Source organism: Neophocaena asiaeorientalis, unplaced genomic scaffold (genome assembly GCF_003031525.2).
Source record: "Neophocaena asiaeorientalis asiaeorientalis breed wild unplaced genomic scaffold, Neophocaena_asiaeorientalis_V1.1 scaffold24, whole genome shotgun sequence".
Classification (NCBI taxonomy): domain Eukaryota; kingdom Metazoa; phylum Chordata; class Mammalia; order Artiodactyla; family Phocoenidae; genus Neophocaena; species Neophocaena asiaeorientalis.
In genome coordinates, this window is record NW_020185317.1 from 4,650,705 (window position 1) to 4,671,295 (window position 20,591).

General features: G+C 42.1%; 1 protein-coding gene across 3 annotated transcripts in view; it reads right to left on the bottom strand.

Annotated features, from left to right (window-relative positions):
- MYO1B (myosin IB) overlaps positions 1-20,591 on the bottom strand; it is a 184,638-nt gene that overhangs the window by 133,803 nt on the left and 30,244 nt on the right. For all 3 annotated transcript variants that reach the window (XM_024733654.1, XM_024733655.1, XM_024733656.1), the window contains exon 2: positions 18,825-18,968. In XM_024733654.1, the coding sequence (XP_024589422.1) occupies positions 18,825-18,959 (135 nt within the window). In that variant the 5' untranslated portion in view covers positions 18,960-18,968. The remainder of the gene's footprint in view (positions 1-18,824; positions 18,969-20,591) is intronic.

The following is a 20,591-nucleotide window of genomic DNA, read 5'->3' on the forward strand; positions in this document are numbered from 1 at the left end:
ATGTACTCTCAGAGGGATTAATGCTCCTATTTTAACAGACAGTAACGCTCTCACACTGCAAACCAGAACACGAGTTATCTTCCTTTCCATTTCGATCTTAAATTCCCGGCAGCAAGAGCAGTGTTGGTTTAGGTCATTTTGTACAAAGACTAGCGCAATGCCACAAGCAAAAGTCACTTAACTGTAACTCAGCTCCATTTTTCCTTTCAGTTTCAACATTATAAAGATGGCTGGGGTGGTGGTGGAAGGGGGATGCTAACAAACATATGTCAGTGATAAAAAGCTTTTTTAATAAAAAGGTGAAAAAAAGAAAGGAAAGAAGAAAGAAAAAAGTCACTTCCAACTTCCCCGCCTTTCCAGGGCCATGCAACAAAAGGTGACATTTTTAGAGCAACAAGTTTTTCCAGTATTGTCACCACTGGATTCAAGCAGATTGTCAGATCAAACAGAATAGAAAAGAGAACAGCACAAATGTTCTGATTTTTTTTTCAAAACATGGGTCACAATTATTTTAATTATAAGATTTTTTCCCCCAACCTGGAAAACTGAACAGGTCATTTTTATACCTATTTTCATCCTATAAGAATACAATCTTAGCAAGAGTACATAAGACTGCTGCTGTAAAGAAAAACTCTCAGCTCCCATGCAATTAGGGTTATCTATTTCTGACACCCTAGCACTAAGGACCCAACTAATTTGGCCTGACAAGCAACGAGTCCAAATGTCTTAACTTATTCCATTTAGATAAGACTCTTCCAGAAAGGTTTCTTCACAGTCCAACCCACCTGGGCAAGTAGATGGGAGATGCTAGAGACTGAATAACTGTCTGAACGGCTTATAACTAATAGACTAGAATTACTTAGATTGGTAGATATGAGAATACAATAATTGATTTATTCCTTTAATATCTGTTGATTGAAAGATCAGCCTTCTTTAGTAGAAAAGTACATGAATCTCCCTTTTTAAGGTAGTTTCTTGAATACAATAATTAAAATACATATTTGCTGTTAGCAGAGAAACCAGTTACCAAGTTGCTCTTTAAAACCAAATTTCACGGGCAGCTAAATTCTTGATGAAAATCTGCCTGTGTGGCATTCTTGCATGGAGAACAAACTCAGCTGCCTCAAACCCAAAATCAAAAGCCACACTACTAAGTTTTAAATTTCTCTTTGTTACTTGTGACTTTTGTACATACTGAATTGTGTGTGCTTTTCCCCCCAGCTGTTTTCCTATCACCTAGAACAGGGCTGGCCCATGAATAATGTCCCATAAATATTTAACTGAATGACTAATATGCACAGAATCCATTCATCACTAAGAACATGGATGGTACAAACCACTTTCACACAACTATTCTTCTGTTGAAATATAATACCGAGTACACTGCCATACAGTGCCTAATATATTACTAAACCTATATGCCACGCGTAACCACCAAACAAACCCTTCAACTATATCCTTCCCGCCTCGGGTTCCTTGTCAGACTGTGGTAGACTGTTTGCAAAGATGGCTGGAACAATTCTTACCACCCCTTTATGCAAAACCTTTGAAATGTGACTCTGCCACTCCTTCTATCAAGAGACAGAGTTTATCCTCCACCCCGTCAATCTGGACTTGTCTATGTGACTGATTTGACCAAAGGGACATTATAAGATGAGATACAAGCAGAGGCTTGAGCATTTGTGTATTGGGATGTTGCCCCTCCCCCACCCTTATGACTGACACTAGAAGCCATGATGCAAATGAACTTGAGCTAGACTGTTGGAGAGGTCACAAAGAAAGACAAGGGCCTGAACTACACAGCCTGACAACCATCAGACACATGAGTGAGGCCATTCTAAACCATCCAGTCACTGTTAGGCCACCAAATGCCTAAAGCCACATTCACGATCCCAGGTGAGACCAGCAGAAGTCATACCAAGCTGAACTCAGCCTATATTGCTATCCCAGAGAACTGTGTGCAAACAGATGGTCGCTGTTTTATGCAATTAACTGGGGGTGGGGGTTACACAGCGACAATTACCTTACCGATACATCAACATGGCTCAACAAGTAAGAAAAAGGACCAAGCAGGACAAGCTTTATCAATCTGAATAAGCAAACAGTAAGGGAAACTGTGCTCTCCCTCTCCATTCCACTTTATGTTTCAGATATGCATCCTCTAATCTTGAACTTCTAGTAGGTTTGTCCTGTACTGTGTGATACATGCCCTTGCTGTTTATGGGTTTCTTCCTTGAAGGTTCTATGTGCATTAGTCAAAGATTTAAATAGTCCCACATCTGCCAAAAGAATAACTCAAATGTTCATAGTCACAAGCCTCCTTTCTCTGAGACACAAAAGATACTCCTGGGGCTTCCCTGGTGGCGCAGTGGTTGAGAATCTGCCTGCCAATGCAGGGGACACGGGTTCGAGCCCTGGTCTGGGAGGATCCCACATGCCGCGGAGCAACTAGGCCCGTGAGCCACAACTACTGAGCCTGCGCATCTGGAGCCTGTGCTCCGCAACAAGAGAGGCCGCGATAGTGAGAGGCCTGCGCACCGCGATGAAGAGTGGCCCCCGCTCGCCGCAACTAGAGAAAGCCTTCGCACAGAAACGAAGACCCAACACAGCAAAAATAAATAAATTAATTAATAAACTCCTACCCCCAACATCTTCTTTAAAAAAAAGATACTCCTGGAAGCAGCTGATAGGCTGGGTGGAGTTTACAATCCTATTCCAGTTTTAGGCAGCTATCTACTCTACATTCAAGTAACTGCAATAACAAATTAAACCTCCTTTCCAGGGAGCAGAACAATAGTGACCAGACAGTTCATTTTTACATCAATTAACATTTGGGCTTATAAATGATATACATCTGTCCCTCAGTATCCCTGGGGGATTGGTTCCAAGACCACCTGCAGAGACTGACCAAAGTCCAAGGATGTTCAAACAAGGATGCCTTCTATAAAACAGCATAGTATTTGCATGTAATCTACACACATCCTCCCTCCCGTGTACTTTAAATCATCTCTAGACTACTTATAATACCTTATACAATGTAAATGCTATGTAAATAATTGTTGGCTCATGGCAAATTCAAGTTTTGCTTTTTGGAACTCTCTGGAATATTTCCCATGAATATTTTTGATTTGTGGTTGATTGGATCTGTGGGTGAGGAACCCACAGACCAAGGGCTGACCGTACTTCATTATTTTTTTAACTAGAAACTGTATACAATTTAAAGTCAGTATTTTCCTATTGCATCATGCTCTAAAAAAGATCCTAAACTAAATCATTAAGTAACAACTGGAATAAAGAAGTTGGAGGTAAGCCACAGTTTCTTAAGTATGTGCATAAGAGAGCTGGGCATTACGTGTCCTTTTTATTCTGAATATGCCAAGGAGAAAAAAAAACAAAAAACAAAAGAAAGAAAAGCACTGTAAACTTTTACAAAAGGGAGCAGCAAAGAGGATCTGCCTCTTGTCCTCTAGAATTCCACTCACTCACTCGACTGGAAATAAGAGGTAGGTATGTACTGGGTCCAGCACCAACGAGCTACTGCGGACTCGGATGGTGCCAGTGAGAGAGCCCACAAAAGGCCTCCAGCAGCTTAGCTCATTCCCACCAGACCACTTCTGGGCTGCGCTCACATTCCACCTGGTCCCTATGTCCCAAATGGCTCACAGAGCAACTCCTACTGGAATCCAGAGCCCGCTCTTCTATTAGGCCAATTACACCAAAAAGGACTCCTTTCTCATAACGGCAAAAACTACTTAGCAATTAGGTTCTATCTACCTTCTCCAACTGAGACAAGTCTGGCTCTCATGACCCTCAATGGATGGATGGATGGATGAGCTCAATCAATGTACTTATTTCCTCAGTGGAAACAACCTCCTAGCCATCCCGGCCAACCTAGTTCACAACCTCCATGCTCCGGGCCCCCAGCACCCCAAGTCCTGAAGTGTGCACACCACCCTGACAACAGAAGGCCACCTCCACTCTCACCACCCTGTGGAACCAGCCAGACAAGACAAGAAGAAGAGCAAAGGAAAAGGGAAGAGGGAAAGGAAAGGCTCTACCTTTCTACAAATGGCATATTCAATTAACAAGTTTATCTTTCACTTCTCAAGGGCAGACATTAAACCAAGAATGTACAAACACTCCTAAGTCAAAACAATCCCTGTCTTCGTATTTCAGATATCTCTAGAATTCCAGAACAGATGCCTTGTGAATAACCAAATAATACTCGAGTGCTCCTACTGTGATTACAGCGAAAACGGAAGTCTTTTCTGGAGGATGGTCATCCAGCAACCGCCACTCTCCAGACCACAATCCAGAAGCCAGAGGAAAGGTCCCTGACAGATATATAACCCAAGGATCACGCATTTCATTCCATAAGAAAGTTCTTCCAGAACCCCATCCTCAGAGATTCTATTTCAGTGGTCGGGAGAAGGGCCAGGCATCTGCATCTCGTACAGTCTCCCCGGAAAAAGAAACATGTAACCAGAGTTAAAAACCACTGCTTGGGGGCTTCCCTGGTGGTGCAGTGGTTGAGAGTCCGCCTGCCGATGCAGGGGACGCGGGTTCCTGCCCCGGTCCGGGAGGATCCCACATGCCGCGGAGTGGCTGGGCCCGTGAGCCATGGCCACTGAGCCTGCGTATCCGCAACGGGAGAGGCCACAACAGTGAGAGGCCCGCATAACACACACACACACACACACACACACACACACACACACACACACACACACACACACACACACACACAACCCACTGCTTATAGCCTTCACCCTCAGGGCTCACAGGACCAGGTTTTACTTTCAAATGCAGCAACCATGCTAGTGTCGCTGTTGGTCTATCTTCTATTTTACCTTCCCCTTTAAATTGTCCTATGTAATTAATTCTGTCAACATTTCAAGAACAAAAGAAAATTCTTCTCGCTACCCTTTCATTTCAGCCACGTTTATAATAAACTTGGCATACAGCATCTCAGCACACTACAGAGAAACAGCGGCAACATCTGTAAGTTGGGGCCTTCTCATGGCAGTATGTTTCAAATGTTTGACTATGACTCACTGTAAAAAATAAAATTGGCATCACAACCAAGTATGTGTGTTTGAGTGTGTATTTACATACACATATGTGCATACATATGTATGAAATAAGCTTCACAAAATCATAAATATCCTTATCATGTGCAATGCACTGATATCCTTTGTTCAATTCTATTCATTACAAAATGTTTTAAAACTTCTGGTCCTAACCCACTAAACGGTCTTCCTCACTTAATGGCTGAAGCTTGCAGTTTAAAAAATACTGCCACAGAGCACTTCTTAATCTTTTTCTAGTTGTTGATGGCTTTGAGAGGCCAATGAAAGCTATGAACCTTCTCCCCCCAAAAAACACACATATAATATATGCACATAAGAGTTTGCACACAGTTGATATAGCAGGTTAAAAGCTCCCGCCCTAAGCAAAGAAACAACGGCCACTAATGGAGAAAGAGACAGAAAAAGGATAAAAAAGAGAGACAGAGAAGGAAAGAAAGGAGTAAGAAGTGATCAAAATAATTCTAAAAGTATAAAAATGAAGAGTTGTTCAGAATAAGAACCAAGAGCTCGGCTCAGTGGGCCCTGAGTGCCTCATCACAGCACTGAGTCAGAACACGGCCTAACAACCAAGGGCCAAAATGAGACAGCCAGTATTCTGTTTTCGACGACAAGGACGTATGCAATAAATACATTTTGGAAAGATATCCAACCAAAAACACTTGTTTCAAGTTAAATAGTGAAGCACAGTTTTAATATTTTGTGCATCTCCATTATGCAGTACCGTACACACGTTCCTCCACGATGCCAGGTAAAGGAAACGTTAGTACACAACAGAAAAGTCACAAGATTTTCACACCTTTCATATCATAGTTCTTCCCAGGGCAACATTAAGATCTTAAGAAGCCCTAACCCTGAAAGTTTATATTTCAACGAAATTGAAAATAAAATTATAACTAAACCATAAAATACACATAAGGAAATCCTATAATGACTTCTTTTCACCATGATGAGTACTTGGAGGCTTCTCTCCAAATATCAAATTCTTCCAAAATATTTGTAAAGCCCCTGCTCTGTTGAGACTCTAACTAGGCATCCCATCTGCCTATCTACCAGCTTCTTATTTTCCTCAGAATGACTTCTGGCGACTTGTTTACAAATCGTCACTGCAGTTTCTTCAAAACTCATCCCCAGAGTTATTATAGTTCTGATATATAATATACACTGAAGCACCTTTTTACTAAACTCTTCCTAAATCCCCGTGAGGTAGAAATGAAGTCTCCATTTCAATGTCCATAACAATGGAGCACAAAGAAGTTAAGTGGTATGACCACATTATCTAACAAAAGTGGAATCAGGACCAGGAGCCAAGAATCTGTTCTCTTTTCATTAGAGCACACAAGCCATGCTGTCAGGCCTGGAAAGCTTTGGCAAAAAGTGGCCAAGAACACCTCATCACAGCAACTTGTGTTGTACAACGCCTTCCCCGGGCGTCTTCGCCTTTGTATAATAGAGAGCTACTCTGTTGGGCAGAAGCCTCCCTTTTGACTATCTGCAGAATGCTGAAATCCTCACACCACCAGGAATAAACAAAAAAGAAAGGGGGAGAAAAGATCTTCTAGTTACAGGGAAATTTTTTTATCTCAACAGAAAAGAATTTTTTTTTTCAATGTTTATCCCAGCACATCAAGTTGTGCCTACCTCTTGAAGAAATGCAAGACGTTGTGTCACAATCATCCTTTAACTTCAGAGAAATGAATCAGGAAGGTGGCAATGCAACAGGTAATGTTTATTTAAATACCTCACTTAATGCTAAGTATTTAGTCTAAAATGTCTTAAAAAAATATTCAAGAATGTGCTGGAGTTCTCCAAGTCCCAGTCTCCAAGCCATGTTTCTTTCACCTCTAAAGTAATAACAGTTCAAATCCAGGATGGATCAGGACTCAGATAAAAATAACCCTTCACGTGGCTGCACAACCGCATTGATTTCCTTGACTGAATTTAGGCTACAACCATCTTAACAAGCAAGCAACGAATTTATCAAGAGCCTTCCTTAAGCAAAACATCATCTTAGGCGTGGTGAAAATACAGGACACTCCTGTGGCCTGTGCCCCTGGGAGATTATAACAGAGCTTAGGAGATGAGACTTTTATATCATAAAACATAAAATTTAAGGGTTAACCGCCGTAGGCACAAAAACAGATGCAACAGGATTTAAGTGATTCCTAGCTAAATGAGTGCATTAGTCTTTCTTTTCTTACTGCCTAAAGGAGTGCTTTGGGTTTAAACGAAGGAAAGGTCACTGTCAACTGCAGAGGTCCAAGAATGCTCCGGAGAAGTCACAGGGTTTGGGTAGGTCTAAAAGGATGGGCAAGATTTGGATAAAGTAACATTCCACCGAAGAGCAGCATGTGAGATTCTGGTTTTTAGGTCATAGTTGAACCCTGGCCTTTTTAAAAATTTTTCGCTAGGATAGTTGTATTCTTCAAAATGTATTTTTTTGAAGTATGAATTGCTAGAGACTCAAAGCAGATATCTGTACACCCAGGTTCAACTGCAGCATTGTTCACAACTGCCAAAAGGTAGAAGTAACCCAAGCGCCCACTGACGGATGAATGGGTAAACAAGGTATGGTGTACGGATACAATGGAATATTATTCAGCCTTAAAAAGAAAGGAAATTCTACACAGGCTATAACATGAATTAAAACATGGATAGCAGCCTAAAGGCCCACCCAACCACATTTCAGACACACGGGATGAAACAGCTTGCCTCAAGCAAAGACCTCCTGTGAGTAATAGCTTAGAAAGTAAGACTGGAATCAAATTTCAGACAGCCTCAAATGTCAGAGTGAGCAGTCTGAGAGCAGTTTTGAAGTAAAAGTCAGTGTGTGGGGTAAGGGGGGGTTAGATGATGAAACTGACTGAACTTGAATCCAAGTCACCCTGACTTAAGTGTTTTTGAGCTCTTTGCTCAGATTCCATGTCATACAGTATGACAAGGCTTCAAATGTATGTGAAATATTGTGTAAACCTTAGCTCCAAGTTATCTAGCAAAGTTTTTCAGTTTTGTGTGAACCTGGGCACATTACTGAACCTCTCCAAATCCCAGTTTCATCATCTGGACAAGGAGGACGATACTGGTTCCTCCTGTCTAATCTGAGGATTAAATGAGATTGTGCGTTAAAGCACGAACCACCTGACACATATAGCAAGCATCTCATAAATGTTACCCACTGTGAGTTTGGCTCTACTCGAATTTTTGGCCACAGTAGATAGCCAAATCAGGACTCAAAAGCCTACAATACACGTTAGTATCTCAGCTAAATTCATGGAGGAGTCCTATGATGCTGAAGTCTTACCAAATGCTCTCTGTATACAGGGAATGGATGAGTTATCAGAGGGGCACATGAGGTATGTATGGTCTTAATGAAGCTAGCAGGAAAAGCCTGGGATACTGAGAAAACGGCTATACAAGGCAAGCTGGTGGAATCTTCAGAAATGACAACACGCTATTCACTTCACACAGAGGAATTCACCCTCTTCTTGGGTCTCGGATCCTGGGAATCTGATCACAAGACATCAAGACATTATGTGTCGCAGCATTTTTAATTTAGCCATCTGTAAGATTTCCCAAATTTCCCTGAAGAGGGCTTTTGTCTTAATTGTTTTTTTTTAAAGACACAGTTTGGTCTACCATACGCTCTGGTTGGTTTTTCAGACACAGTTCAAAATTGTGAAAAACTGCCTAAGTGAAAAATTACAAACATAAGGTCAATAACTGATTTAGGCTTCTATCTGGGTCTTAAATCTAAAACAGTGGAATTCAGACATACACCTCACACCCCCATCTAAGAACAGATCTGTGATACATATAACCAATAATGACAGCCTAATTTTCACAGAGGAAGAAACTAATGGCATTAGAAGGTTTTAAAGACTTGCTCAAGGTCTCACAAGTAGTAGCAGGGGCAGTTTCACGCCAAAGCTCTACACCAAGGTCTGTGATGCAAGAATAGAGAAGTATGATTTGTCAGGCTCTGTCAGCTGCTGGGCACAGAGATGCCCTCAAGTTACATCAAGTACTGAAGGTTTTACTGTGATAATCACATACCCAGGAACCCCCCGAGGAACCCATTACCGAGCTACAAGAAAAGCTGGGACCCAAAAGTGAGTATGGATGGCTGTGAGGCCACATTATGGAACAAAGCAACACAAGTTTGTGAAGACTTCCTTTCCAGTCCCACTATCAATGTGCTCATCCCCTACTCACATTTTTGCTTCCTCTGGGCCTGCTACTGACTGGTCTTCTCACTTTCTACTCCAAAGCTGGCCTGTTGCAAAGACTCTTATTCACAGTCTCTGCCTACACACGGCCCATCGTGGCCTCACCACATCATGACTCCTGGCGTCTGCTTCTGTTGGTATTTTATTTGTTTCAGTATTTCTCAACTCAAAGTTTGAGGAGAGATTCAAGCCCTATTCATCTGTTTATCTATGCTGTGCTAAATCACTGGCCTTAGATCAGGCAAGCTTGTCAGGCATGGTCCCTGTCGGTGTAGTCTGAGACATGCCTTAACTACCATCATATTATAATCCTTTGTTCCTGTGCTGCAGTCATTTCAGACTATGAATTAAAGAACTAGATATGAGTTCTATGCCACGCCGAAATACCGGCTAAAAATATCACTTCGGGCAGCCTTTATTTCAGAGCAGGATAACACAATACTACCTTATCTTCGTTGCTCTGTAAGGAACAAGTATTTTCCAAATATGTATCATTCTCCAGACCTAGTAAGAGTCTCTTAACTAAAGGTACAGAGTGGTCCTGTGTTACAGGTATGCTACCAGCTACAAGTCTTGAAAATAATATTACGTGGCTAATTGAAAGTAGTAATCCAACAAAAGTGAAATCTGTGTAATGAATACCGAAGTAGGAGGGGGTAGGGAAAAAGGGAGGGAGGGGAGAGGCAATGAGAGAGTCAGGGAAGGGGAGAGAGAGAAAATTCTAATCATAAGAAAAGCTCAGGGTCTGAAATCTTGAAGAAAAGTCATGCTGGGTTTCCAAGTTTTTCAGATGGTCATGTGGTCAGGTACTCCATTCCAACTATATGTCAAGCACCGGGCTAAAATGCCCCTTAGGGGCTTCCCTGGTGGCGCAGTGGTTGACAGTCCGCCTGCTGATGCAGGGAACACGGGTTCGTGCCCTGGTCCGGGAGGATCCCACGTGCCGCGGAGCGGCTAGGCCCATGAGCCATGGCCGCTGAGCCTGCGCATCCGGAGCCTGTGCTCCGCAACGGGAGAGGCCACGACAGTGAGAGGCCCGCGTACCGCAATCAATCAATCAATCAATCAATCAATAAAATAAAATGCCCCTTAATCTCCAAAACAACTCAACAAGATAAGCACCATGATACCTATTTTACAGATGAGAGAACTGACCCTCAATTACTTCAATGGTCACAGTGGTTGTGAGTGACCAAGACACAACCTTGGTCTGTCTGCCAAAGGCCCATGCCTTGCCCAATATGCCACAGCAGAGTTGGATGCACAAAACAGCCTCTCTTTAGAAATTAGGATTATCGTTAATACTTATCTGTACTATAAATCTAAGAGCAGAAAGAGATGTGTGTGTAGAGGGGAGGGGTGAATCAGCCGCATGAATTAGCCACATGGCTCTTGTGGGGAATTGCTTCTTCCTCCTCTACTCTGTGCTCTTTTTTTTTTTTTTTCTGGCTGTGCCCTGCGGCATGCAGGCTTTTAGTTCCCCGACCACGGATCTAACCTGTGCCCCCTGCAGTGGAAGCACGGAGTCTTAACCACTGGACCACCAGGGAGGAAGTCCCTCTACGATGTGCTCTTAATGGTAAAGGACCTTGTGCAGCTATCAATCACCTGCCATCCAGTGAACAGGACGAAAACCCATCTCCTCCCAAGATCGTCTCCCACCTTCCAGAGAGGAACACACCATCCTAACGGTTGCTATCACTTTTCTTTGACTAGAGAGCACCTACGACTTTAGAACTGAACGCACTTGTTCCCTGTCACACTAGTTCACGTCACTGCACTGTTGAATGCTAACTCAACACGTGGCAGGAAGGCGGATTATCTCTTCAATTATTTGTCTGGGTTGTTGAGGCTGCCTTGCTCCAAAACCTATACACTCAATATCATACTCAGTTATGTTGAACAGCACTTTGCAGGCTGAGAATGCTTCCCTATTAGTGGTATCACTGATGCACATGGTAACTGCATAAACTTATTAGCAGGACCATTATTAAGAGCATGAACTACAGAGCCAGACTTCCTGGATATGAATCCCAGCTCCATCACCTACTCGCTGTGTGACCTTGGAAAGGTCACTTAGCCTTTCAGAGCCTCAGTTTCCTCATATGTAAAATGAAGATAATTTGAAAACCTTCAGTGCATAGGACTCTAGTAAAACTTAAATAAACAAGTACATGTAAAGTGCTTAGAATAGCATATTGTACCAATAAGGACTTAATACGTGTTAACTGTCATTGTTTATCATTTTACCAATAAGAAAACACTCTCCTAGGAGTTAAAGTACTTGTTCCAGGTCTCACAGATGGTAAGTAACAGAGCCAGGACTGGAACTCAGGTCCTTGCTTCCTAGTACCCACCACACTGCCACCAAAAGATGACACTTCTGCAGACCTGAAGTTGGGCCTTGATTTCCTCCAAATCGAACTTCAAGTACGGCTTCAATCAGAACATTTAAATTAATATATTATAAATATTATTCAAATATATCAAGTACTATATAGCTTGGCAGATAACAGATAAACTCATGCCATTTTGCAAGTTCTAAGAGGAAGAATTTTTCCAATCACCAAAGGTTTTAAGGGAGCTTGGACAGGTTGAAACTGGCAAGCTTTTACCAAAAATGATTGTTTTGAAAAGTATTACAAAACTGTCCAAGAGACGGACTGTGCTCCGAAACTAGACACAACAGCCTCATGATCTGCTGTTGTTCCCCAGCTCTATCTAGCCCCCTAATGCTGTGACTCCATTCCAAAAACCAAAGCTACACTCTTGAAAACACACACAAGTTGTTCTCCATGTTTCCTTAATTGTCTACCTTTTCAACGAGCCGCGCAGGCTGAGTCTGCATTTGGTGAACCCCTCAGACACAGTCAAGTCTAGGCATTTCATTTCACCAGCTCAGGAGTCCACCTTCCTTCCCCCACTTGGTCATGGTGGGAGGGGAGGTGGCATTAAAGAAGGTTCTTGTTTCACTCAAATTTGCTGGGCCTGGGTTCTCTGGGTAAAGGCCCATCCACCTAGATGAAGAAGAACCTTCTACTTCCAACTCTAAAACCAAAACAAATTTAATTTTTAATCAAACTTACATAATCTGGAAGATGACCCACCCAACTGCCATTACTTCTGGAAATGGGACTGGGGTACTGAGATAAGAAAATTACATTTTTATGTTATGTTTTTTTCCCCAAAGCATTTGTTACTTGCGTAATTTTTTTAAGGCTGAGATAAGAAAATTACATTTTTATGTTATGTATCCCTATGCTATCTCATTTTTTTTCCACAAAAGCATTTGTTACTTGTGTAACTTTTTTAAGGCTGTTTAAAGGAAATTTTAAAAAGAAAAAAATTTAGAGAACATCTGGGTAGGAATAACACTAAGCTGGGCATACGAACTCCAGCCCTACTCTCTGCCAACAGCCCCGTGAGCTTGGAAAAGGGCCGAGCCCCGAACAAGACTGCAGTCCTGGCTGACACCTTGATGACAGCCTGGTGAGACCCCAAACAGAGGACCCAGCTAAGCCATGCCCGAATGCCTGTCCCACAGAAAGAGTCAGATAATACATGTATGTTATTTTAAGTCACTAAGTTTGGGGCAATCTATTCTGCGGCAAGAGAAAACTAATACACCATTTACACTAAATTCTCAGGAATAATGTTATCCCCAAAAGGTAGGAATTTTCATGTATACAAATGAAAAGTGGTTTTGACACTTAAAATAAATATATAAATGTTAACTAGTATTTTTTTTATGTTTACCTCATTTATTGTGCTCAGCCAGCACCCTTAAATATAATTTTGTGGCTGACTTGGGTGCATAAAAATTTTACGTATTTTACTTATAATCTCATTGGTTGTTTCAAACAGTAACCAAATTATTTTTTCCTGTGTTTCCACAATATAACTAAGTGTTTATTCTAAAAGAACCTCTAAAGGGTCACAAAACTTACTGAATCTTCAGCTCAGAAGGGCTATTTCTAGCAATACTAGTTGTCCTCTGAGTGTTTCATATAAAATTCTAAGTAGGAAAAGACAGACAGCCCGAAGACCACCTCCAGCCCCGACCAAGGAACTCTTTCCTGCCTGTCCCTGAGTTAAGGCAAATAAGAGAAACAAAGCAGGGACCCTTGGTCTACTCTCTACCTTTTATCCGAGGATATCAATATAAGCACCTTCCTTTTCTATTATTAGTCAAATAAATGTTAATTAGTATTATTTTCATTTACTTTCCAATATTTTAAACCAAATATATTGTACTTACATTTGAGTATTTTTCATAAGAGTATTGGATCCCATCCTTACGGAGATCCTAATTCTACTACCAACTTCTAAAAATTAAGACAATTTTTACTAGACTTTCAAAGCAGTCACTCTTACATCTACAAGTAGTTTAACTTAAGATTCTAAAATTGGACTAATTCAGACCTCTATATCTGGATGATCCCCACCTGACAATTCAGATAGAAAACAAACTAAATCTACTTGTTAGTACCAAAAATACTTCCTGTCAGAGAATGGACACCTTGGTTCTTTAGTTTCCAAATTTGCCCTGGGCCTTGTTCTTGCTTAAATTGCAGCTTTCCTGTTCCTGAATGGAACCACAGTCCTGACCAGTCACCCTAAAAACAGAATCACGTCTGGCTGGGTCTCCTGCATACCAAGTTCACATGAAATCTTGCCACCATCCCATCTGGCTGTGGACGGGGGTGGGGAGGCCAGAAGAAGCTCTGACAAAGGACAGAAAGAATACAGAAGAGCGGCGCTTAGGAATGTCACAACCAGCATTTCTCACCACCGACCCCACAGAGACTGCTGGAGCACGTCCTGCAGCTGGGCCCAGCCTGCACTGCACTCGGCCAAGAGTGAGGAATCAAAGCAAACAGTCTCTGACCCTGTGTGTTACCCCACTGGGCCAACATTCCCTCTATCTGTTCTTACCTGATCCACCTCCATCTCCAATGGAACAGCCCTCCTGCAAGGACCACGTCAACATCTGGAACTGTCTCAGATTTAGAGACTCTGCCCGGCTACAGACAGGGTGTTGAACCAACTCTGGGCTTTTTAAACAAGTGTGTGAACCCAACTCAAAGCAAAGAAGACATAATCCTGAAGCATGCACTTTACTATCTTTCGTAGAAGTACTGGATCCTATTTTTACGGGGATCCTAATTCTAGTACCAACTCCTAAAAATCAAGACAATTTTTACTAGACTTTCAAAGCAGTCCTCTTACAACTACAAGTAGTCTAACATAAGATCCTAAAATTGGACTAATTCAGACCTCTTATATCTAGATGATCCCCAACCTGACAATTCAGATAGAAAACAAACTACAACTACTTGTCAGCACCAAAAATACTTCTTATTCAAATAAGGGTTGCAAAGAGTAGAGTAGATTAAAACAAAACCATATGATATGCATTACAGAATAGAATAAAACTTTGAATGACTTTGGAAGCAAAGATTTCAACAGTATTCCCCTAAAGTGGACAGACTTCAACTACCCACCCCAGGGTCCTTTTTACTCTTCTCCTTTTTTTTTTGGCCACACCATGAGGCATACGGGATCTTAGCTCCTTGACCAAGGATTGAACCTGTGCCCCCTGCAATGGAAGCGTGGTGTCTTAACCACTGGACCGCCAGGGAAGTCCCTACTCTTCTCTACCATAAGGAGTTCTCCAGGAGAAAAGTCTTGAGAGGCATGCCTTTGGGTGCACCTGAAGCTTAGAATTCCAATCATAAATGCTTCTCATGGAACATATCCTTCAGCATGGTAGCAACACCAATAAAACCACTTCACTAGAGAATTCCCTACCAAGCCTGTGACGGGGTTACAGCAGAGGGCCTCATCAGCATCCACTGCCCTTCCCTCGTCCTGACACGCTGATAGAGAGATTTAGTAGAGTATTCAACCTACTTACACACAACCCATCTACTTTGGAAAAAACTGACCCTCCGCCAATCCTAGGAGCAGACATCATTTTCTTAAGCCATTCAGCTCATTCTGGTCACCTGGCCACAGTCAGTAGTTTGAGGAGTACATGTGACTCATTGGCCTACCCAGAGCTTCAGGTTTAGTATGACAGGATCACCAGGGATTCCACTTCCAGATTCAGCTGGCTGGAGATCCAGAGGATACTAGGGGTTATAAATACTCTAGAGAGTTGATAACTCTTATCTGGTGAGAACTCTGTGAAGGCAGGGAATATTTCTTACCTCTAGATATGGTGGTGAAAGCGGGGGTGTGGGGGGCAGGTTGGAAGAACAGGGTCCCCTGATCTACAGCTGGCTCACACAAGAAGCGGCAAAAGCTCTGGGTACAGCCAGAGTTCTAAAGTCTGAGCCAAGCGTCCCTCTGTTCACAGGCCCCCTTATCAACCATGGCTTCTGAACATACAAATGACTGTTCAGTATGTTTGCATGATGGATCACTCGAGACCATCACACAATTTTATAGGATAAAGTAAAGCTATGAGACTACAACAGAGACTAAATAATAAAAAAAATTTTTAAACTGTACCTTCTCTTCCTGGGAAAGAATTAAAAAACAAAGTGAAATACAAGATAGTAAAATACTGTATGTCATTAACTTGGCCTTTGGCATCAGCTGAACAATTTTCAGCAACCCAAGAAGAAAAGCAAAGCAGGAAGATTATCAGAATAAGGGCCAGAAACAGATCTCCCAAGGGCAGTATATACATCATGTGGGGTTACACGGGGTAAGGTGGGGTAATCAAATCTATCGTACAGTATTTTTTTTAAATCACAAAACCAGGGCTTCCCTGGTGGCGCAGTGGTTGAGAGTCCGCCTGCCGATGCAGGGGACACGGGTTCGTGCCCCGGTCCGGGAAGATCCCACATGCCGCGGAGCGGCTGGGCCCGTGAGCCATGGCCGCTGAGCCTGCGCGTCCAGAGCCTGTGCTCCGCAACGGGAGAGGCCACAACAGTGAGAGGCCCGCGTACCGCAAAAAAAAAAAACAAAATTACAAAACCAATACATACTTGACTTAACAAGCCCTGTAATACTGAGGTCTAAAAGAGTAATAACTCTTCCCCGTCCCCAGATCCCAACCCACCCCACTGAAGTTAGCATGCCTAAATCCACCCATGCTAAAGTTAGCATGGTACTAAAGTTAGCATGGCTTTCTCTACGTTCATACAAATATACAAACATGTGTACACATCCATAAACCCCCATTAAAAAAAATAAGATCATACTACACACATTACCCTATAAGCTGTTTTTTTTTCTTTTTTGCTTAAAATAGAGAATGCCCAATCCTCCAATATGACGTGTGTTTAAAGTTACAAAATGAAGGCACACATCTCATGGAAATAATAGTCCCAAAGTATGATGGAAAACATTAATTATATGAATATCTGGAAGCAAAAAACAATTTTCTGCTTTTGTCTCATACCAGAAAGAACATTCCTAAAATAGTCAGAAAATAAAATCATGTAAGGCTGAAACCCAGAGAGTTCGTCTGCTAAAGACTCATGAATGTTAACACTTGACATTTTGTTAAAAAGGAGATTCTTTTATTTTTAGTGGGCACAACAAATCAGGTATTTGAATGCATGTAATGTTCTACTCTCCACCCTATTCTCAATTCAGCTGAAAGTGAATTGTGCCTCTTAGAGCCAGAAAGAAAAATGATCAGCCAACGTCGGTTAGGATATATCTGATGCCTCCTATCTCCATCTCAAAGACCAATGTTTAAAGTCTGTCTTTTATTTGCTATCAGACCACATTTTCAATTAAAGCTGCAGAACCATGATGTTTTCCCACCTGAAAACTGAACTGCTACACTTTGAGGAAAGGTGACACGGGGCCTCACTGCCAAACCAAACAACACCTCTCACTTGCTCTACAGCAATGGCGTTTTATACCTCTTCCATCTGAATCAGCAGTTTACATAACTACATCTCTTAGTTAGTTTAGTAGCCAGTTACTAAATTAATATTCCAAAGCAGTATCCATATATCTCAGGTTACTGTCAACCTCCCCCTACCTCCAACAATCAAATCCAGAAAGACCGGAAGTTCAGTTCCCAGATGGTGACTCCTATTTCATTAAGAAATTAATTATCCAGGCTTCCCTGGTGGAGCAGTGGTTAAGAATCCGCCTGCCAATGCAGGGGACACGGGTTTGAGCCCTGGTCTGGGAAGATCCCACATGCCACGGAACAACTAAGCCCGTGCGCCACAGCTACTGAGCCTGCGCTCTAGAGCCCGCGGGCCACAACTACTGAGCCCGCGCATCTAGAGCCCGTGCTCTGCAACAAGAGAAGCCACCGCAATGAGAAGCCCATGCACCACAATGAAGAATAGGCTCCGCTCACCTCAACTAGAGAAAAGCCCGCACGCAGCAACAAAGACCCAGTGCAGCCAAAAATAAAATAAATTTTTTAAAAAAGAATTAATTATCCAAAATTATCCTTGAAACATGATCGCCTATCTGGAAAGGAAAGCTATAGGCAACATAAAATATAGCTTCGCATATAATTTTTAAAAATATGTTAGTTCTACAAAGTTATAATCAGTTACGTTCTCTCGTTTTATTTACTTATATTTCCTCCTCCTGTCCCCACACTGATAGACAGAAAAACATGAAGCATGGTCCCAATAATCCAATTCATATCTAGACACAGACAGACTACAACATGGGGGGAAAAGAACTCAGAAGCGAGTCAGAAGCTATTAAAACTACTTCCACCCCATCCATCCACTTCCTTCTCAGCTGCTGGTACAGGGAATCTTCATCTCCTTGGTTTAGTTAACATGTCTCTACCTGAACAGATGCAAATTTCTGTGCTTTATGCAAATTCCTGAAAAGCTATATATAAAAGCATTTTTGACTCATGTTTTAAATATATTTAACAAACTTAATAGAGTAACACTATGAAATCCTTTATAAAGAATTTTTACAACATAAGATTTCTATTACTGTATATATTTATATGTTTTCATTTTTGTGTCTGACATGATACTTTTATATAGCAGGACACGACTATTCCCAAGTCTCCAGGGACCAAACACATATTCGTATCTGGTAATTTGCTCCTGTCTCTACTAACTACAAATGTTAAGAAGGTTTATGTCTTTTTTGACTGCCTTGCATCTTAATGAGTAGCTTCTCAAAGGTCAGGCTGCTAATCTTATGAAGGTATCCAAGAAGACGCCTGTGGATTTCAAACCTCCTCCTGAATACATGTTCCTCCGAGGGCAGAACTAAGTCTTCCACTTGTTTTAGAACACCCCCGACATCCAGGGCAACACTCTGCACAGTCAGCCCTCTATAAACACCGTGTGGAAAGCAGACTCACGCGACTCTAATGCGATGTTACTCACGTGCCAAATGAGCAAACCCAAAACTCTTCCTGAGGGTATAAACAAATACCTCTGGACTCCAATAAACAAACAGAAAAAAGAGAAGAGTCTAAGGAAGAAAAACCAGCTCTGTGCCACAAAATGCAAAGTCTAAACCCCCCAGATGACCTCCAGTGCACACTCACATATATCTCATTGTGGTCAAACCGTTTCTTGAGGTTGTTGATGACGGTCTCCTCATTGAGAGGTTCTAAAAGAACCATATCTCCAACTCCAATCATATTGTCCAGAAGTGACGTTTTCACCTCCATTTTGGCCATAGTCTCTTGCTGTAAGAAAGAGGGAAAGGGGGACAATATAAATGAGCAAGATAATTTCAGATGGGTTCTTAGCACCGATGGAGAAATGAAACACTGCTATTTCCAAATGGCCCTCACCTGCCTCATTAGTGTCGTAACCCGCCCCCGCCCCTGCCCCCAAAACCTACGTCAGAAGCCTCTGCGGGAGCTGCAGTCACTGCCAAGCTGCTAGAAGCCCCACTTGCCAACCTGCTGCCACAAACAAACCTCCCTCCCAGTCATCAACCCAAGCAAAGTCCATCTACAGAAAGAGCCACTAGGAAGCCAGGGTCACCGTTTTCTTCTGTAGACCATCTCCTCTGCCCAACCAGAAGTTGCAAAGCTCTAGCAAGAGAACCCAACCCACCCCTTTCCACTAGCCCTTGCCTACCAATGTCAGACTTGAACCCACAGGAACCTGCTGCCCGAAGACGGCATTCCCCCAGTATTCCATGATGAAATGCAGAATGCCACTTCCCAGAGAATGTTTAAAAAATGATGCTAACATTTACTGAGTACTTTTGTCACATATCAGATGCTGTATCAAGAACTTTCCACGCATTAATTAATTTAATCCTCACAACTCTATGAGGTAGGTTGTTATCATTATCCCCATTTTAAGATAAGGAAGCTCAGGGAGATTAAGAAATCCTGCTTATGGTTAATTAGGAGTGTGTTACATTTTGTGCCAAAAGAACTTAAATCACCACTTAAAACACTATATCCATGGGGAGAAATTTCATTCCAGGAGTCAACGCTGACTTATAAAGAAAATAATAACACCCCACTTGAAAATCAAAGGTTGCCTATATGATATAACCTGCCAAGAGTGACCTCAATATTCTCAACGCTCATTCCAACAGACACACCGCTAGAACAGCAAAACCGAATTAACATGCAACGAATAGACCAGAAATACTAGTTTCCTTTTAGCTCAGTGTGAAAGCCTATCAAGTGGAAAACACAGGCACACTGCAAAGGCAGCACTGGGCTCCCACTCTAAAGTGCGTGGTGCCACCCAAGAGCAGAATGTTAAATGCCCAAGACTTCAAATCTGATCACTGTCAAGAGTACTATCTGAATTTAGGAGAGTGTGTGTGTGTGGTGTGGCGTGGCGAGGTGTGGCGAGTGTGTGTGTGCGTGTGTGTGTGTGTGTGTGTGTGTGTGTAAGGAGAGTGTGTGGGTGTGGTGTGGTGTGGTGTGGTGTGGCGTGGCGAGGTGTGGCGAGTGTGTGTGTGTGTGTGTGTGTGTGTGTGTGTGTGTTATGTTGCTTTCTCTAATATCATCCGGATGTAGAACTAAATTCATCTGGGCCATTCCCTCTAAATACTTCCAATGCAGAAGTCAATTTTGTTTAACTTCAGGATACTAATACTAAATAATATTTCAGGATACTAATAAATACTCACATATATTCATGCCCCTAATACTGAGAGGGGAGTACATTTAATTCTTTCCATGAAGGAGTCACTCAAGCATCCTATATCTTATAAAGGTCAGTCTTCTTGCTTAAGGCTTAGCAATTTAAATAAATGTACTCTATTCTAGTCTAGAACATCTAGTAGGTCTCTTAGAGGCAAAAGAAACTACATTTAGTTGGGCTATTTTAAAGAG